Source organism: Corvus cornix, chromosome 1A (assembly GCF_000738735.6).
Source record: "Corvus cornix cornix isolate S_Up_H32 chromosome 1A, ASM73873v5, whole genome shotgun sequence".
Classification (NCBI taxonomy): domain Eukaryota; kingdom Metazoa; phylum Chordata; class Aves; order Passeriformes; family Corvidae; genus Corvus; species Corvus cornix.
In genome coordinates this window covers 55,618,321-55,638,841 of record NC_047057.1, presented here as the reverse complement: position 1 = coordinate 55,638,841, position 20,521 = coordinate 55,618,321, and the positions used below count along the sequence as shown (strand labels likewise).

At 42.6% G+C, this 20,521-nt stretch overlaps 1 protein-coding gene across 3 annotated transcripts in view; it reads right to left on the bottom strand.

Moving 5' to 3' along the window:
- Nucleotides 1-19,371, bottom strand: part of KIAA1549 (KIAA1549 ortholog) — a 160,037-nt gene extending 140,666 nt beyond the window's left edge. For 2 of the 3 annotated variants that reach the window (XM_039570430.1, XM_039570429.1), the window contains exon 1: nucleotides 18,854-19,371. In XM_039570430.1, coding sequence (XP_039426364.1) covers nucleotides 18,854-18,965 — 112 coding nt within the window. In that variant the 5' untranslated portion in view covers nucleotides 18,966-19,371. The remainder of the gene's footprint in view (nucleotides 1-18,853) is intronic. The other variant, XM_039570428.1, reaches the window with a different exon arrangement.
- Nucleotides 19,372-20,521: the final 1,150 nt, after the last annotated feature.

Here is a 20,521-nt window from a genome sequence, read left to right as displayed (position 1 = left end):
TCCCACTCCAATCACAGATTAAAATGACAGATGCTGCTGTTAAATGGCTAACAGAGCAATGAAGCAAGAGAGAATCATTAAAATGATTGAGATTGGTCACCAGAGATATCAGCTTCCGTAGTGCTGCATTGAATTATTTATTAATAAGTTTCCATTGCTACAGAAGTGTCAGCTGAACTCACTCCAGCTTCACTACTCTGTGCACACTAACAGTTGCCAGTGTGAAAAATACATTTGAGGGGGGCCTTCTACAAATAATACTGGCCAGTAACACTTAAACCTTGGGTTTTTTAAGAAATACTACAAATATTCCAAGCAAATTAAACGTTTGGTATAACAGAGGCACTCAGGAAGGGAAGAAAGTGGTGTTGTCTGGTCCACTTCCAGTTCTATTTCTAGAGCTACCTCTTACTTGTGGTGGCACACATCTCTGGGGAATTTCTTGTTTGGTGGAAAAGTTGACTCCAAGACTTCTTTTCCTTTCCTTCTTTCTTCTTGCCTCTCCATGGAAATTCAGAATATCATCCAAACACAACCATCTGCTTCTACACCCACAGAACCCTTCCTAGCACGGGTACACAACAGTCTGTGTAACACCTCTACTCCTCTCTGGCACCTCCTGGAAAGAAAGGAGCAGCACAGGCAGCCTGGGTGGTAGGGACCAAGCTCACCTCCAGCTCCCCACTGCTGAGAGGGCCACAGCACCACCAGCATCCATGTCATGCCTTGTCACTCTCCAGAACATTGCACGTTCCTGAATGACACCGCAACTGTTACATAAGCCAAAGTTTTACTTATCAAATTGCATGTTATGCTTCAATGTCACATTCTGTAAGTTTACTGCAACTCTTTACCATCTTGATATTTTTTGGTACACAAGTGCATGTTTCTGAACCACTAAAACTTTGCATCAATCTCCTCTAAATCCCAGCCAAGGGAGGCAAACACAAGCAACATCACATGCTCTTGTTCGGAGCAGGTTTTGTCATTTATTCCAATAGAAGGTGACTGGAGTCAAGTGAAAGGAGAATTACATTCCATGATACATGATTAGACTCAATAATGTCACCCTTTTACAGCACATAGCCAGATGTTTATAAGGACAGAAAGTGACAATGGGATCTTCCATCACCATGCCTGGCCTAATTTCTTTATAAATCTTGCCTAAATTAACTCTTGCTTTTTAAAGTTTCCAACACAGTTAAGTTGCTCTACAGATAATTATTCCTTATTGTTACAAATCTTCTAACTTCCACTCTAATGTTCTTCAGCTTCAATTTCCCCTCACTGAAAATCTCTCCTATCGGGTCCAAGGGCCCTTCCACTACAGAATTAATATTGTCCGCAACACAGAAATTAAGTCACATCTCTCCTGCTTCTAGAGCATGTTAACTAGGCTGCTATTTTTGACATTTTCACCTGGAAACATCCTTTCCAAAGCATCACAGGGATATTCTCTGAACCATTCTCAGTTAGTCAATCACCATCCTTCCTGAGCAGTTGACACCAGTCCTTACCACACAGCTGACAAATACCCAGGTGGGAAAACTTCCCAGCTTCCACTCATACATTTAAACTGTTTTCCCAACCATACCACTGCACAGTGAGCTCCTCTTCAACAGCCCACCAAACTCTTCCTCCTCCTGATACATTCCCCTCCAGCCCCACATCAGAAACTTCTGGTTTTCAGAAGTTTTTGCCATCTTATCAATACAGAACTTCACTGTTTATCTCCAGGGAAATCAGTTTAGTCTCTCTATGCTACTCATACAAAAACCTACCCACAAAAAAACCCAAAATGAAACTTCTTACATATATTTTATTCAAAATATGAGTGAACAAAGCTTGGTATACCATGTCGATGTCTGTTCCATTGCATCTTTAAATACATGGCTTTAATAAGCTTTTTAATCTAAAGCTAATACCTTATCACAACAGGTAATATCTTTGTGGAGCACACTTGTAAGGACTCAGCTCCCACAGGACACATTATTCCCAATTCCCAGTAACATCTCTGCAATCCAGAAAGTCACCTCACGTCTCTTTCACACTGCCAGACAAACCAACATCTCTGACACACTTAACGAACCCTAAACCAGCATCATCCCTCTCATGTTTGCAAGCAGTGTCCTACATTTATCATGCACTGGTCTGGTACCTTGTGTGATAGTTTGTAATAGTTCATGACAGAACTGCAGCAACGCTGTGTAAGTGACAATGCACTGAACACTGCCTGTAAAATGCTACCCAATGATTACTCTCACAGAAACTGGTGGAGCTGCAATAGCAGGTCTTTCCATAGTCATAAGACAAGAGGTTGTAACCTAAAAACTGAATGCTCCTCTCACTACAGCTGAAGAATACAAGGGAAAACACACTCAGTAATGTTTTTCACTATCAATAATCCAGTTTTAGTAAGTAGAAGTATTTGTGGTATCTTTCATTAAACATAGTTAACAACTGCTCCTCACAGCAAATAGGAAATTGGATAATGCCAACAAAGATCTGCACAGGATTCCTTCCCTCTCCTCACCATCACTTTATCAACTTCTGTTACTGAGGAATAAAATCACTTAAATAGGGTTTTAAACAAGTCAGAAAAAAAAAAAAAAGAAAGAAAAAAAAGCCTGCCTTCCTTTGTTATTAGGGATCTAAAATAGTCCAAACCATATGACTAAAAATATACTTACCATTTTTTATCCTAGCGTAATGCCAAGATTCAAGCATGATCCATGTACTTTCTAGTAAATTAAGCCAATCAACAAAATGTTTCATTTCCTCTGCCCTTCCTCCTCTCTTATCCAGTACACTTCCAGGTTTACCAAGCTAGAGGATTTTAGAAACACTGCCCTCTCCCCTTCATCAAGAAGCATTTCACTTCTAAGAAACAACATGCACCAGATATATTTGTGACAGGCAAGACCAAGTTCCATAAAGACACTAGACCTTTGTATGGAAGACAGTCTCCAAGGGCTCTAAAATGGATAATAGCGTGGAGATTATTTCATTTTAAGCATTTCTGAGGTAAATTACATTGCTACAAGTGTTAATCTCAACATAAACTGAAGTATATATAAAGTGAAAGAAACAAACTTTCGCATTTAACCAAGTCAAAATTACACTCTCAAGACATTAGGCCTCTAAAAAGTGGCCCCTGGTTATCAAATGCCAGTAGCATGTCAACATCTGTGCTGTGGGTGCCATAAGGTGATGGTGCTGACAGAAGAATGAAATTTATCTGAAAAATCAGCACCTGTATATTTGACTGAAGCTTGGGCTAGGAAGAAGAAAAACCTATACATTAGGAAACAAGCTATTGATACAATTTTTTCACCAAACATCTGGGACGTCTCATAGCATCCTTACTTTCATGCCTGCTCTGTAGAACTCAAGTGAGTGATGAAAAGAACTTCACCACACCAAGTTTGTACCACAGTTTCCTTACAGGAGTCTAGTAAATCTGCACATTAAGTTCTTACACCTCCTCAGATTTGTGTTGTACACCACTATTCCTACAACAGAGATGGGAACATGCAGGGGATTTAAAAAAATTTTAAAAGCTATGAACATCTGAGTATTCACTACAGTACCACCTCTCAGCAAGGACTCATTTTGGTGTTTCCTTAACTGCGAAAAAGGTTACTGTAAAGTCCATCTAACACATCCATCTAACCCCCAAAAATTTAATAAAACCTGACATTTCTAACACTTGCAGTTTTCCTTAAAATGTCAGCATGTTCAGATTTCGATGGTGCTCTTGAGCCTTCTGGGTCGTTGTTTGGTTTTTTTTTCCCCTCTTTCTCTGCAAGGGATTAGGAGACTGAGAACTTGTCAGTTCCCAAACTGGTTTACATAAACCAGCCCTAATTAGTGCCTCAATCTGCTACAGTCAGCGTCATGAGAGATCTCCACATTTCCCGGAGTATCTCAAAGACTACACCACCAGACAGTATGGACACAGAAACACCTCTATCTTCAAATAGTTATTGAACAGAACCCATGAAAATTCTCAGTGTGAATGAAATTAAATGTGACTGAGATTCTATGTTGAAATATATACCTCTGGAAAATTCTCCTGCACTAGTTCTTAGCGGCAGCGCAAAATTTTAGTATTGAAGCTAACTATGTAAAACAGCAAAAGGTTTAAAGCTCTTACACCATTATGGAGGGACATATCAGAAAGTCTTTTTCAAAGAAAGCCTGTTCTGAAAAAATAGTCGTCCTCCATTTTAAGTATCACAGAGAACTGCAATCATGATTTTTTAATTGGGTGCCAGAGATGCTTTAGCATTTTTAATGTTTTACATCTATGTGATGATACTTAAATCATTATAAAGAAACCACATAGGCAATGCTTCCAGTTTCACACAACAATCTCTCTAAAGTGACCTACAATACACACTGCCTCAAATAATTCACTTTTATTAGTTTTTCTCTGATGAGGCTTCCTCTCCCAAAGACACTGTTCCATCATTAAGCCAACACGCAATTAAACAAAATACTGAGTTTTGTATCACTTGGCTTTAAAAAAAACCAAAAAGACAAAACCAAAAACCATTTACACTGCAGTAAGCAACATGATGGCTTATCTTTTTCTCCACAATATTTCGGTATTCCTTTCTGCTCCCAACCCCCCACAATATCACAACCTTCAGGAAGACTCACGTATTTTCTATTGTAAAATGCATTCGTTTCCATCAAAAGGGGCTGAGAAGTAACGTGCCACCATGTTATCTGTCAGTGTCCCTGCTGCCCCACACCATTAATTCAACTCTTCTGCTCACAGGAAAGCTGCCACCAGCAGCCACTGCCAGCAAGTTCATGCTCATAAAACTCTGCAAAAGTCTGCTGGAACTGATGAGCGTGTTCATTACAAAATATTTTGTCTCCAGTACTGACAGTGTTTTCAAATCCTGTCTCTCACGGTAACATTGAGTCAGGCAGGAAAACAAACATTTCCACTATCTACTTAAAGCTGAAGCTCACTAATTGGAATCTTGCTCTCTCTGGGACGATGCAGAAGACATCTAAAGCAGCAGTAGGGAGACAGCATGATGTATGACAGAACACTCTATAACCTGATTTCAGTCGGCTGCTAGACCTTTACCATTTCATATTGGGTCACCCAAATTTGCACTCCCAAAATTTTCTTGCTTTTCACATAGTCCTGGACAGCCTAGCTTGCCGAATTAAGAGCACTGAGATCTCTACAGATGCGATTGATTCACCTCAGAACATTCAGGCATGCGTTTGCTGCCCTATTGACAAGCTTGGCTCGTTAGACCAGAACAAATTTCCAGCAATGGCCTGGTTTGCACACAGTAATATAGGTGTAACTACAAGGTGGTTTCCTGTTTGATAAATGAGTGTACAGAAATAGAAGAGAGCCAAAAATGCAAGAGCAGCACTGGTTTAGCCAGTAGCCCAGCTAGTCCTCCAGGACCGCAAGGTAGGAGCAGTGCTGTTACTCAGGGAAGCAAGCAGATGGAAGGAAGCCGAGCATGTTGGCAAAGCTCTGGGCCCGCGAGGCTACACAGGGAGAGCACATGCAGAAACAGTGTGAAGAAAGGAACTGTTCACATGGGGACTGAACAGTAAATAATTCTGAGGCTAGGGCAAGTGTTGAAGCCAGGCATAAAACAGAAGGCATCAACTGTAAAAAAGGATGTACTAAAATGCATTAGCAAGAACAGTGATTCTCCATATCTGTCAGTTAGAAAGGGGAAAAATCTTTATCTAGACAATTTATGGAGCTTGAACTTCCTATACAAATTATGACTGAGGACCAAGGAGATACTTTAATTCAATCATTTATAGGAACGTTTCCTTAAAGAAAAAATTTTACTGTGTACTCTGAGTTGAACAAAGATCCACTTTCCCTTCAGCTGATAAAACTTCCCGAAAGACCAACAACTCGTAAAAATTACTAGTAAGTTATGAAGTTCAAATGAGAAAGGAGTCGCTCTTAAAACAAAGATTTCTCAATAGGAGAGACTATTTAAGAACAAGCAAGTTCAAATTCAGTTGCTCCTTAACAAATTCATTTCAGAGTAAAAGAGAGCCGTGGTGCCATTCTGTCAGTGGCAGCTGTGTTTTGAAAGGTTCTTGCCGCTCCCTTCTGTCCCCTGATACTCATTGCTGCACTCGGAGGTGCCAATACAATTGTTTGCATGACTATGCTCTAAGTCAGGGTTTTAAGAACTATCCCATTTAAAGGGGCAAAGACAAAACCAAAACAGTAAAAATGTCCCAATACAGTACTTTAAAAGAAATATAGCCTATATAACAACCACACAAAAAAACTGATGTGACGAGTTAAGACAGAAGTAACAGAAACATCTTAAATTCAATCATTCATGTCTGGCAAGAGACTACACTCCTCTTTCTTCCTCCTCCCCTTTTTTCCAAGTATTCCCTTCCCCAAGAAGAAAAAACCCCACCCATGCCTAACAAGTTCTACTGTTCAGAGCTTGGAAGAAGTATACAGAATGCAAAAACCAACACAAGATGGAATCAGGTAATTTTTTTCTGGTTTTCAGTAAGAGGTAAGATGGAACTCCCTGAGAAGCAAGAGAAGCTTCCAAGAGAAGCACTGAGGAAAGTAAAGAGGGGAATGTTTCCTCAAAAAAATCCCATTAAAGGATTTTCTTCCAAAAAGAGGGGGGAAAAAAAAAAAGGGAAAAAAAAAAAAGAAGAAAAGGAATTTAAGTTTACCATATTGGTTAGAAGAAACCATACTACTGTGTTTGTGTAGCAGAATCTACTGGTCTTGTATCTCTATTTGAATAGGCACACATTATGACAATTCAACATTCCAGCCTAACGTACAACATTGATATGAAACAACACTGAGCTCAAAAGACTAGCTTTGACTATTATTGCTGTGTCTTCTGATTAAATATACATAACACCTGCTGTAATGTGTAAAACCAGAGGAAAATCTAGAGGGTTTACTTGTTTAAAATAGAAATTGATTGCTTCATGAACAGCCCACTTACCAAAGCATAGTTTTTATTTAGAAATGTGCCATTTTCCATAAACACCAACAGAGAATAGTATGAAGAAGCCTGCAAGATTTTTTTGGATGGCAAACAGACTATTAATATGATTATCAGAGACTACATCATCACAAGTCATGCTACTCTTAATTACACAGCCACTGAACAATTTCTGCATGAACATAAGTGTTTAATTAAAGATAAAATACACTTAGCATGTCCTTTTCAACTGCTCAATATAAAAAAAATCCTACACATTTAGGAAAAACCCCACCTGTTCCCCAAAGAGACTGTGAACAGGAGTTTGAGACATGCACAACATTTATTGTTAGTAACATATTCCACTGGCTTTGATATTCCTTCATGAAAGCAAATCAGAAAAATCAACCAAACCCAAATGTTCTTCTCAAATATTTAGGTTTCAAACAAAACTTTTACTTCAAAATTTTCCACCTAACTTGAGACAACGGAGCTCCAATTTAAAGGCTCTACATTCTTTAGACTGGAAGAGACAGGATGAAATTCCTGCCTCAACCGTTTTGAAGCAGTAAGGAATCCAATCCCAGAAGTCACGAAGGATGCAATAATGCCATTTCTCTTACACTGCAGAAACAAATCAGGAAGCATCAACGAGCTTATGACCTGAAAAAGTTTCCAAGCAAGATGAACCATACTAAAGTTAGCACAATGAATACATTGCAGGTTTTAGAGACAGTTCAAAGGGAGCTTTAGTCATTGGGGTTCCTCATCTCATGAACTTCACATGGCTCCCCGTTCTTTCCTGCTGACAGACTGTGTTCATGCTCCTTCCCACTGCAGTAAAAGAAACTTAAGGAAGGCACTGTAGAATTACCAGAGTAAACTGCTATCAGGTTACTGTATGATGTAGCTCCCAAGGTGAGCACAATAGAAACAGAATTTGAGACCGTGGTTCCAGTTAAACTTTGGGAGAGTTCATACAGCCAAACTAACACAGATAGTCTTCAACCTTTATGCACTGTTCAATCATGAAAATAAACTACCTGATTTAATATTTCCCTTATCTCTCAAGGGAGGGGTAAAACCCCCCAAAACAAACAAACCAAAACACACACAAGTTAATGTATTATGAGGACAACCCAGTACTACATGCCTGAGCCTATATGAGTGTTTCACAAACACCTGCTGTTTTGGGTGGTTGCTTTCCCTGTCTATGACAAACTATATTTAACATCCACCTGTGCTTTTCACCTGTCCTGCAAATAATTCCATCCACAAGAATTGACCTTAAACACTCTGAAGAATACAAATAGCTGCTATTTTATTTAATTCATTACTTTCATTCTGCTGGTAATAGTCTCAATTTTTCCAGCTCTCTCAAAACTAAAAGCATCGAATCTCAAAATACACTTTCACAGACCCCAAGTCCACTAATTCATCAGAAATGTAATTTCTGATTATGAGAAATGGAAGTAGGAGCTATAATTATTCACTCAATTCATGATACTCAGCTTCATAAAGCATATTAACTCTTGCACCTGCATTTGGAAGATGTAAAATACATATCTCTGCTTTTGAAAATACCTATAAAGCTATTTAACATCATATTTACAGAGAACAAGTTTTAGATGTGGCCTCCAAGGTTGATGCTATTTATAGGAATGAAGGAAAGTACTGGAGAATATTTCTGAAGTATTAAGATACTAAGTCACATAGATGTTTTTACTGAATATATGATCCAACATAAGGCTGCATTCTGCTCTTCAAGGGCTGAGTTTTATTTCCAAATATAAAATAATACAACCATTCTAAATTGTCAGTGCAATTTCACACATCAATAGCATGTTTCAATGATGGCTTTGGCTCATTAAAAAGTACATCAAAACACCATCATTTGAGTGTTATTTAAAAAAACAATCTGAAAGAACGTCTTTAAGGTTTCTAGAACTATCTCTACCTGACTTCTCTGCTAAAACTTTACACATGGTAACTAGCAGCAGTAAATACTAAAGAATCATAAGAATACGTCAGTACAGAAACTATATTCAGTTTTGTTTCTAAGTTTCTAATACTCCCAGGATTTTAAGAAGATTATACCTCCAAGTGACACCGTCTGCTTGGAATCCAGTCAATTCAAAAAGAAAAGAAACTGGATTTACTTTCATTTCACATTCCTCAGCTTTCCTAATCCTTCTGACAAATTTCACAGTTTTAAGAACATGGCTGTGGTAGAAGCAACAAAGTAACTACTCACAGAGGCAAACAAAGTAAACAGACTAACACAACTTATTTTCTTGAAACTTCCTTGCTTGTATTAATATTGGATAAAGTATTTCTTCAGAAAACTTTGATGCTAATCAAAGTTGATAAGCACTTACATAATTTTTTTAACCAAGTTACTATAAAAAGCACATGCACTCTGGAAAGACAAAGGAAAACTTTTTTTTTTTTTTGTTCTTTCAGAATGGAACAAATTACATCTTCTAAAAATTTAATGTCAGTGGCTAGAAGCCCAAATCTATTTCATCTTTCGCCATAAGCACGGGAAGTAAGGTCACTGACAGATTTTAATTGAAAACATCTTCAAACCAGACTTCTGCTCTAGATCAGGATTTTGTTCTGTGACGTGCAATTTCTATCGTAATATATCACACAAGTTAATCCCAATTTAGCAGCAGCTTCAGTTTTAAATACAGACACCACTGGAGAAGTTACCCAACCAGAATCCAGTGTAGCTGACAAACAACCGCCTGTCTCCCATTCAAAAGTAACCTGATACTAGCCCAGAGGGGTCTGCTACACAAATGCTTGGAGCTCTGTCTCAACTGTATCGTTGTGGCTTTGTGGTTGAGCAGTGCTCTCTGCTATCTGCATACATGAGGTGGAATTTATTTACAAGAGAATTACGGGCCACAGGAAAAGGTGAGACAGGCTCAACATCTAATCAAGTTCACACCCAACTGGAAGAATAAACGCTCCCTCCACCACTGCAGCATCAAACAACTGCCTTTAAATGAGGGAAGAACTACTTAGAGATTCTCCACAAACTAGTTCAATACACTACTGGCTGGGGAGTAAAAAAAAGAGATCCTTCTTTGTTGTAAGACATCATATCAGTTTCATTTTCTTATTTAGTATCAAAAGATGCAATAAGGAGTTTAGTCCAATAGGGTGCGAATTAAGAATAAAGAGGCTGAAAACAACATCTGTACATCGTATCAATTCTATTTAAGAAAAAAGATCTTTACCTGTACTACGTGACCATTTATTTTCAGATGCATTTACAGTTCTCAAATATATCTTAGCAGGCATCTGAGAGTTTTCTATTACAACTGAGACCAGCTACCAATTAAGAAAGTGCCCTTCTGCACAGCTTTAAGGCAAGTGCTGAAGTATTCAGGGCAGCCATGAAAACCCCTCCTACTCTGCAACATCAAGCAGCCCTCCTCTTACCACAAGACTTCCCAACTCAGCTTTCCATCATCAATACCCTAATTTACATTTCCAATTTCACCCACTCTTACCGCAGCTCCAGCCCCAGTGTTACCTTTCTTTTCCTTATGTCAGTATCCTCCTGACCAAAGTTCCTACCCCTCCTTGCTCTCACCCTGCCACACCAACCAATTTCAGACAGAGGGCACAAAGACAGCTCCACGCTGCCTTAACCATCCAGAAAAGCTTCGTCAGGACACACTCCTTGCAGAGCTGAGAACTACACACACCTCAGACAAACCCAGCAAGCTCACAGCTCTGGCCAGGACACCCCTGCTGCTCTCCCAGCAGTTGCTGCTCCAGCCAGGACACCAGGTGGGACACCCATTGTCTCTCAGCTACTGAAGAACCAAAGCTTTGCCTTCTCCCTTTGACACAGACCCACAGCCGGCAGCACACACAGCATGGCAACTGAAAGATTTGATCTGGTGCCATTTATTTGCCCAGTCTCCCAATTATCTTGCATCACTTAGGACCTCTTGCTTGCACCATCACTCCCTTTCCTAAGGACAAGGGCAAATCCTACACTGTGTGCCAAGATGAAACAGTTCCCAGCTTCCCCAACTATACATTTCATAGAAATAGCAATAAAGTGTTTTGAGCACAATACTGCCTCTCTCTATCCCACCTGTGAGATATAAAAATGCTAGTAATAATTCAGTTGATGAATAAAGATGTGCAGACTCAGATCCGCACCACTTACTTGTACCTGTTGTCTCAGTGATAACCTATGCAGCATCATAAAATGCTTCACAAACAGAACTTGCATGGAGAGCAATTTACAAAGTTAGTGTGTTCATCCTGCCTGTTACTACCATGGATAAAGTCACTATCATAAGATTACAAAATGTTCTCTGAAACCTTAAAAAATGTTAAGCCTAAAAATCAACTAACATAAAAACCACAGACTGTTTCTTCACTCGATCAGTACACCAAAGTTCTCAGTCATGAGCAGTATTAGTCCCAATGCTGCAGTCTGCACATAAATTACATTATTTATTATTCACAGCATCTCACAAAAACAGAACTGCAAAGTATTTCATATCACTGTTGCAATCTTCTTCTGTCAGATTATACAAGCTCATCTGTCAGCTCCAGTGACACATTACATTATTGCCCCAAACCATGCAACTCAGGGTTTCATTATCCCCACTGTTAAAAAGATCACCAGTTAGAAAACCTGTCTTGTTCACTTGAATTTCGAGTTTTCTTTTTTTCTCAACCTAAACCTAAATAAATAGTTATTTATTACACTTCTCTTTATGTTTAATCTTTTATGTTTGAATAAAGTCCTGTCCATCTGGGGTTTTTTCTAGATTAGACAGTCCCAATAATTCTGCAATCTGAAATGTCTCCAATAGCCTTCCTTGAAGGACAAGGCCTTTTACTTTTACAGCATTCCAGCTCTTCAACTACTGAAGAAAACAAGGTATTACACAGGATATGCCCAAGTTCAAAACCAATGCGTTCACAAGGTCCACCACCACTGTGATCCTGTTGAATCCCATTCCGTCTGCGATCCCTGATAAACACCAGGTCTTTAATACAACACTATTACATTGTCTAGTCCCCACCCTGCAATTATGCAGATTTTCAAGTCCTTCAGTATGACACTAGTATGCATGTTCCTTACTGAAAAGCATGGATTTCAGGCCCTTGATTTACTATGTTCCCACCATGCCTCCCTCCTCTTCCCTTACCTGATGATGAATTTTAACCTTTTGTCTATTTCAAACCACAAGACCTGACATGCTGTCTTGTCCAGACAGCTAAAGCCAATTCAAAATTCTATACAGGGTATTAATTCATAGAAGAGAAGCCTCTCTAAATCAGAGGGGAGAATAGAAAAGGACTAAAAAGATTTGAAAATAGTCTGCACATGAAGAGCAAACAGGCAGGGGATGTAGGCTGAAACTGCTAAAACTGAAATTGACCAAACATCAGTAACCATGATTTCTTTTTAACAACATTTGAGCTATTAAAAAAAAAAAAAAACAAAACAACATCAAAATCCTACTGCACTTTGATACAGTATAGTACATCTTCCCATCTCTAAGGCTAATTAACGCACTAAAAACGTCTTAATACAGTAAATTCATCGTGTTACACCACCACCTGTTACCTTCTATTTGCTTACAACTAGTTTATTTATTTCTTACACTTCTTTTCTGTAGAGTCAAGTTCTGCAGACTGGTTTATCATCTACTGGACCTTTACTGTTCTCAAGACAAAAGTCTGGCTTTCTGATCAACTTTTTTGCTCACTGTTATTGCATCTGGACATTCCTTAGTATCTTGAAAATCAAATGACAATCTGCATCTGAGAAATCATGTTTTACAAATGGTGAAACTAAGAAACAAGGTCAAATTCTGAGAGCCTAATTTGAAACATTAATTAGTATTTAAAATTTCAGACACAACATCTATTTAAGAACAGCTTCCCTTGATTACTTTGGCAGCTGGAAGCACTCAGCATTTCTGCAACACAGATCCCAGAGGTCTGACATCCAGTAAATGAGGAACACACACAGCTAGTGACCACCTGTGGGAAGCTTGGTTTAAGCAACTTGAGCATCACTGAAACTCTGCAACAGCAACACAACTCCATTGTCTAGGACACCATCTAATTACATTAACAGTGAAACCTTTATTCAAACTTCCCTGTCCCTCCCTTCATGTCACACCTTCAAACACCTGCTACAGATGGAGCAAAATCCTGCAGATAACTTCTTCATTTGCTATCCGATTGCCATTTTTCCCCAGAGCAGAATCAGTCACTGAGCAGAGTGATGGTCCTGTCTGTGTGTAGGTGTATGTGCAGAGTTATGTGCAGGTGCCTCTATAGCTATAAATATCGTCTATATGGATACATGCTTTGTGACCATGTGAGCACAGCTGTACAGCAGCTTACAGGTACAGAAGTTTAAACTTGTACAGGTTAACAGGTTATTTTAATGTCAATATTTCCAACTTGCTGATTTTTGCCTTTGCAGTTTTCATATGCCGCTACAACTTTTGTGGAGGAATTTTTCCAGTTCTTAAAACAAACTTAGAAAAACACTTCTGTCAGAAGTCTGATTCATGCACATTCACGAAACATTCCAAGGAGCAGCAGCAGATTATCATGCTTCTGGCTAAGAGGAGAAAAGGACCAACACTCTGAAGCCCTGAATCCTGTGCCAGATTCTGAAGGAAGTGTCCCAGAGCAGCAGGCACACATTTTCCCATTCCTAAATTGCAAGCTTGATGCTTTTGGTCACATCTCCTCCAGTCTTGTCCCAGTCCCTTGTCTTCCCCACTTCTGATTCATCCTTTCAACACTATTTTTTGATGTTTATTTTCCTTTTTTAAACTGAGTCCATCTGTGTTTCCCAGTATGCTTATCCTACTACCAGACTGCATTGCTTGCTTCATCTAGGATTAAATTCTGCATTGCACTTTCCCTCATCTACAGACCTATTTTACACCCCTGACCTACTGTCTTGCCCCCTAGTCTTTGTGCCCTGCCAGCTCCACTTTCTTTCATCTGACAAACCTTCTTGGATTTGTGTCTCTTCCCCTCCTACTCCTACAGCTTCCAGGTTTCTGGACACATCTCATCAGCAAGCAGAAGAGTGACTGGAAAGATCCTTAGACCCTTACTCCAAACTAAACCTAAGTCCCATGTTGGCTCCCTCTAAAGCCTTCTGTTTGCCCTCTTGGGCCTAATGCAGTCAAAGATCACCACACAACAGTGCACCAGAAGGCAGATGCCAAAGATGCCCTAAAGAAAGTAAAGCATTACAAAGCAGAGACATGTCCTTAAACACAAGGCAGGCAGGTGCCCAGTTCTCAGTCCTGAAGCTCAACCAAGTCCCACTTCAGGAGCAGTTCAGATAGACTTTCACAGCAAAGCCCAATCTTTCACATAACATTTTGGGCTATGGGAAGCATGCTGAGTACATCTACCCAGGTGATACGTATACTCCTGGTCAGTACTGACATGGGACCAGGTGAGGTCCCATGAGAACAGGCCTTATTCAAGCTTCAGCTGACAAAAAAAATGTCATCTTCTCTATTGTAGCCATGTCTACCTACATTCAGTCATTACCAGCTTTTGAAGCGGAAAAATCACTTTCAAAGCAGGAGTAGATAAAATATCCCCTTCAGAGCAGACACAATCCACCAAAGTTTAACTGCATGCTCCAAAGCATACGGGTATTAAAGTTGTTCAGAAAAGAAGCTGGCAGAACTCAAAGCAGAAGCCATTGTTTTCCTCTTGCCTCAACATCAGAAGTTGCTGAACTCTTTCAACTGATATTTCGCAAAGAAGAAAAAGCTTCAGCCCATAGCTAAATGCACACTTTACAAAATCTCAACTGAAATATTTAAGTTTGTTCTCAACTCCACCGCAAAACAGAAATATTTCTTAGACACATCTTATAGCTTTAGTAAGATCCAGCACAATCAGGCCTGTTTACCATTTTCCAATATTTACTGGGCATTCCACATGCCATTAATTACATTAATGAATGAGTGATGTGAGTACTGATTGTCAATTTTATCTTTTTCCCCCCAGTCTCATGTGCTAGGAAAAACAGACCACTAATGTATTGCTCTTATAAAAGGTTTTCCCTTAGTCTTCCAAAACAGCTGTCCCCAGTAACATCAACAGCTGAAAACACAGTATATATACACAGTATATACAGGGAGTGTCACTCAAAGTTGTTATTGAGCTCATGTGTGTTTGGTAATCACTACAGAAAAGCATAGAAATATATGACTTTTCAAGAGATAGAAAGGCATCATATCAGGTAACTGCAGGGAAAAAAACTGTCCATACTTACAAGGACTCCATGAGAATGGGATTCATATACGTGAGCCAAAATAGAAATTAAGTCTGCATAATTAAGTTTATTAACGCTACCATTTACTAAACTATGTGATTCTAAGACAAAATTTAAAAGATAACCATTTCCTTGCAGCTTGTTCCTTATACCCAGGTTCCCAGGACATACTTTATTTAATAACTCTTACGCAATTAGCATTCATCGTGCTGTATGCCACAATGGGCCAGGCTGGAGACACACACTGGTACTTAAGGACATCATCCATAATAACTCTTACACAACCAGTGTTATTCATACTGTCTGCCACAATGGGTAAAGCTGGAGACTCACTGGTAGTTTAGGAGATCAGCCACAAGCAAATCTACTTTCAAATGAAGGAAAGCCATGTCTCCCACAGCTGAAGTGAGACTGTATTATTAAGAAGTCTGTTCTGCCTCACTTCTCTCCCAAGCAACTCCCCCACACACACACATTCTGAACTGACAAGCAAGAACAGGGATGTCAGAACCTGCCATTTACCACAATCCCCAGCTTCCCAAGACTTCTTGGAAAAGATCTGTGCTACAACAAGAGTCACTGTTCTGTAATGTGCCTAGTTCCTGAAATCTATTACCCAAGGTAGGTCAAAGCTGTTAAAGCCTGCTTTGCTGAAGTCATGCTGTATTTCAAGTCCCAGCCCTGCCTGCAAAGTCTAAGACCTTGCTTCACAAAAAACACTCACAAAACAGACAGCACCGAACAAAAAGCTGCACTGTCCACTAGCTTGTTTAGCATTCTTACTTCTTGAAAGAACATGCAAACAAAAAACACATTTCTTCTGGCATGACTACAAGTGTAGCTTGTAGACACGAGGCTGACATAAATAAAGCTAGCACAGCATAGAAAGCAATCATAAAGAGAATCCTCCAACCATATGAGTCTTCTGTGAAAATGAACTGGAAGCAAGCTTGACAAGATGAACTGGCCACAAGAGACACGATGCCAACTCAAGTGTTTGCCACAGACTAATGCAATTAAGTTGAATAAACAATATCCTGCAACTGTCCCATAAGACAGCTACATCTGATTCCTTGCTTGACCTCCACAACTTGCCTTTGGTCCCTGAGTCTCTGAGGAGACTCACTGCAGTCTTTTCAGAGTCCAACACAGAGTTCTCCTCCCTCTCATGCAAACAGCACAGTGAGACAAGATAAATCCTCCTGATTGTCAGTGCAGGAGTTGTACAGATTGTGCAATGCAACAAAAGCAAAAACACAGCCTGTGCTGAGCAGCGAGACATTCAAAGAGCCTAGTCAAGGCCCTGCTTCACTGAGGTGCTCAAATGCAGACCTACCTTTAGCACATTGGCAGTCCAACCACATAGTAAGAGTTCAGCATCTGCTTAACTGGGGAAGCTGAAGTCCTGATTCAGCGCCATGTGACTTTTGTGGGAGCTGGATCAAGCATTCCAAAACCCAAGTTGTTTAACTACTAAACTTTCTTAAGTATTGACTTTGCTATTTCAACTGCAAGTAAGTGGCCACTCCACTCTTACTGTATGCTTCTTCTGTGTAACCCAGAGCTGTAGCAGTTTGCTCTTGCTGTCCCTAGACTGGTCAAGACCATATGGCACTGAAGACATATGGCAAATGAACTGCACCCTAGAGAGATTTACAAGAGTTGTAAATATGTTGATCAGTTAAGTGAATGCTGTCCAAACCTGCTGCATTTGGTCAGTATACAGCTCTTCTGATTCACAGCACCCATTACACCATCAAAACATTTCAAGACTAAAGAAAGCATTACGATAAAGACTGTGTTTTCTAAACCTTATGGGCCCCAGACAGAGAAATCAGACTCCTGTCACACTTTTAAATAAAGCATTTCACTAAATGAAAAGGAACAAAACAGTCTTGTTCTCTTCAACCTGCAGACCATTTCTGAGATGCCTACAAAAAAGCGTCCTCTGAAGAGCAAATTTACTCTTAGTATCCTCAAGTTCATTGCACATGATTCACATGCCCAGTGGAAACTGAAAACATAGAGGACTCTCAAATCAAAACAGCTTAAAGGCTCCTGTCCTAGACTGAGCAGGAAAGCATCGCTTTGGGCAAGATCTGTTGTCTCTCAGTACTCTATTCCAGCAGCTCAAACGCTGGCTGAGTTACATAATATTTCTACTGCTGTTTTTAAGTTATACAAGAATGCACAATAATCACACAAATGTTTACAGAAATTCACAGCTATGTTTAATTAAAAGCTACTATGTATTAGAGAAATAAACAAAAGCCTTCACTGACTTACTATGAAAATACAGAAAAAAACCCCAGCCATTCTACAAGGCAAAAAAACACAAGCAGATTTCCAATTTATGAACCTACCGCTTTGCCTTCTACTTGTATGCAATGCCTGATCTATTTAAGAAAAAAAAAAAAAAAATCGCTGAAGTTTACTATGAACTATCAATTTTCATGTAGCCTGGAATGGAACACCTCTTGCAGGCTAGAAGGGAGCTGGAGGAGAATGTAACTTCCCTGAAAAGCTAACTAGTCACCTCCAAAACACGAACTACTTTCTGAAGTGGAATAAAGGATTATTATAAAGAGATAAGCATGTTTTATAACACCAAGGTTCTTAAGCACCCAACAATAATCACAATTCTTGTGTTTGAACAAAAGAGTCAACACTAGTTGGTCCACTTCATGAAACAGGTTACTGCAGGTTCTTATCACTTCTTGCCACTTATCAACAACTTACTGCTGTTGATAAAAATGTATTACTTTATACCCGTTATCTACCAAAAGGAAAATCTAGTCACAGCAAAACTATCTTTTCATGAAATTGTAGTTGTTACAATTTTTTTTTAAGTATTAAAGATAACCCAAGAAGTGCTATGGGACCAGAACCAAATGAGACATCTTTGTGATTAAACTATCTGCTTAACTACAGACTAATTTTGATACCTAGAGCCACAAGAGAAAAGAGGAGAGGAAAAAAAAAGCAGTCACATGGCTTTTCCAAAACACCTACTGAATACACCACCCTCTGGAGCCCGAACCGTTCTCTCCACACCCAAGTCATGCCACGGCGGTGCTTGGTAAGTCGTACTGGGCGTTTCGAGAGGCTCCGACGCCTCCTCACTCGAAAGGTGAAGGAGAGCCAGGCTACCCCGCATGCACCCCGCAGGTGCTACCGCCGCCCGACACGGAGCACCTCCAAACGCCCCGGGCGCTGAAGCCACAACTCCGGGCGACCACTGGCACAGGACACCCCACACGCCCGAAACGCCGGGTGTCCCCTTTGTCCCCGCACTGCTTCTCTCCTTTGCTTCCCCGGGTCGGGTCCCAGCCCCGGAGCCTGGGGGCTGCCACGGCCCCGCACAGGAGCGTTCGCGGTCTGGCTGCGAACAATGCGCGCCTTTTCTGGCGGAGCTCCCCGGCCGCGCCGCGCCGGCCCCCGGCCCCCGCCCGCCGGCACTGCCGCATTGTTACCGGCGCTGCCGCCCCCCGCACCGCCCCGCTCCCGGCACGGCCCGGGCCCCGCACACCTGCCCCTCGGGCCCCCTTTGTTCCCTTACCTGCGGCGGGCGAGCCCCGCAGCGCCGGCACGGCGAGCAGCAGCGGCAGCAGGGCGGGCAGCGCCGGCCGCCACCGCGCCGCGGCCACCACGAAGCGTGTCATCCCCTCCATGGCACGGCACGGCCCGGCCCGGCGTCAAGTCATCGCGGCGGCCCCCGCGTCCCCCCCGCGGGGGGCTGGAAGGGCTGGGCGGGCTCGGCGGCTCCTCCCGGGTGCATCCACCGCCGGCGGGCTGGGACGCCCGGGGACGGGAGGCCGCCGCAGCACCCACCCTTCCCCACGCCCACCCCGTGGGGAGCGTTCACGGGGGCAGCGCCGCGGCGCCTCCCAGGAGCGGCGGTGCGGGGGCGAGCGGTGCGGCGCGGTGCCCCGAGGGCAGGCGGAGGGGAAGCCCCCGCACTGCAGGACAGCGGGGCTCCTCGGCGGGGCGGCTACGGCCCTTCACGTGTGAGAAGGCGGCGGTGGCGGCAGCCCGGACCCGGCACCCGCTCGCTCCCCGCCCGCCGGCGACGCGCTGCCCCCGGCGGAGCCCGGCCCGCGGCGGCGCGCACAGCCGGCCCGCCCGCCACCTGCGCGCTCCCGGCCGCGTCCGCGTCTGCGCGGGGGCGCGCCTGGCCCGCCCCCTCCGCCGGGGCGGTGGGGAACGGAGGGGCGGGGCCAGGGGCGCGCCCCGCGGGAGCCGTGAGGGGCGGGGCGGCCGCAGCTCCGCCCGGCGCCTCCCGCCTGCCCCGCCCTGCCCTGCCCCGCCCCGCCGAGGCGTCTGGAGGTGCCCTGGTGGATCCCGGTGTCTGCTCCGCGGGCGGCGCGGCCTCAGGATCCGCTGCTTCCTGACTGCGCTCTCCCCACGGCACAGCGAGGTCGGGAAGCTGGTAGTCCCGTCCCTCAGCCCTTAGGGCAGGCTGAGTGGTGCCTGGGCTCTTCCCACAGGCTGTGCACGGAGTTTTGAGAGCTGAAACAGTAACAAACGTCCCAGCGGTAAGGTAGAAAGCGCAGCAATGAGGGCAGAGCTAGGTGACAGGACATCCAGGCAGCATTACTGTTGCTCCAGGGGATTGCAGACGTAAGGACAGGGAGACCTTTTCACCACAGGGTTTCTCCTGAGCCCTGCTCTCCTCAGAAGCAGGGGTGAGTCCAGCAGTCATAGAACCACAGAATATACTGAGCTGGGAGGGGGACCCTACACAGGACAACCTCAAAAGTCACACCATGTGCTTGGGAACGTTGTCCAAACACTTCTCTAGCTCTGTCGGGCTTGGTGCTGTGACCACTTCCCCTGGGAAGCCTGTTCTGCTGTATAACCACCTTCTGGGGGAAGAACCTTTTCCTAATATCCTGCTCAAACCTCCCCTGACACAGCTTTGGACCATTCCCTCGGGTCCCGTCACTGGTCACCAGAGAGAAGCCAGTGCCTGCTTCTCTGCTTTCTCCCAAGAAGCAGGTGTAGAGTGCTATGAGGTCTCCCCTCAGTCTCCTCCAGGCTGAACCTACCGAATGACTTCAGCTGCTCCTTGTATGGCTTCCCCTCAAGGACCTTCACCATATTAATGGCCCTCCTTTGGATGCTTTCTAATAGTTTTAAATCCTTTGTTATATTGTGGCACCCAAAACTGCACACAGGACTCAAGGTGAGGCTGCAGCAGCGCAGAGCAGAGCAGAACAATCATCTC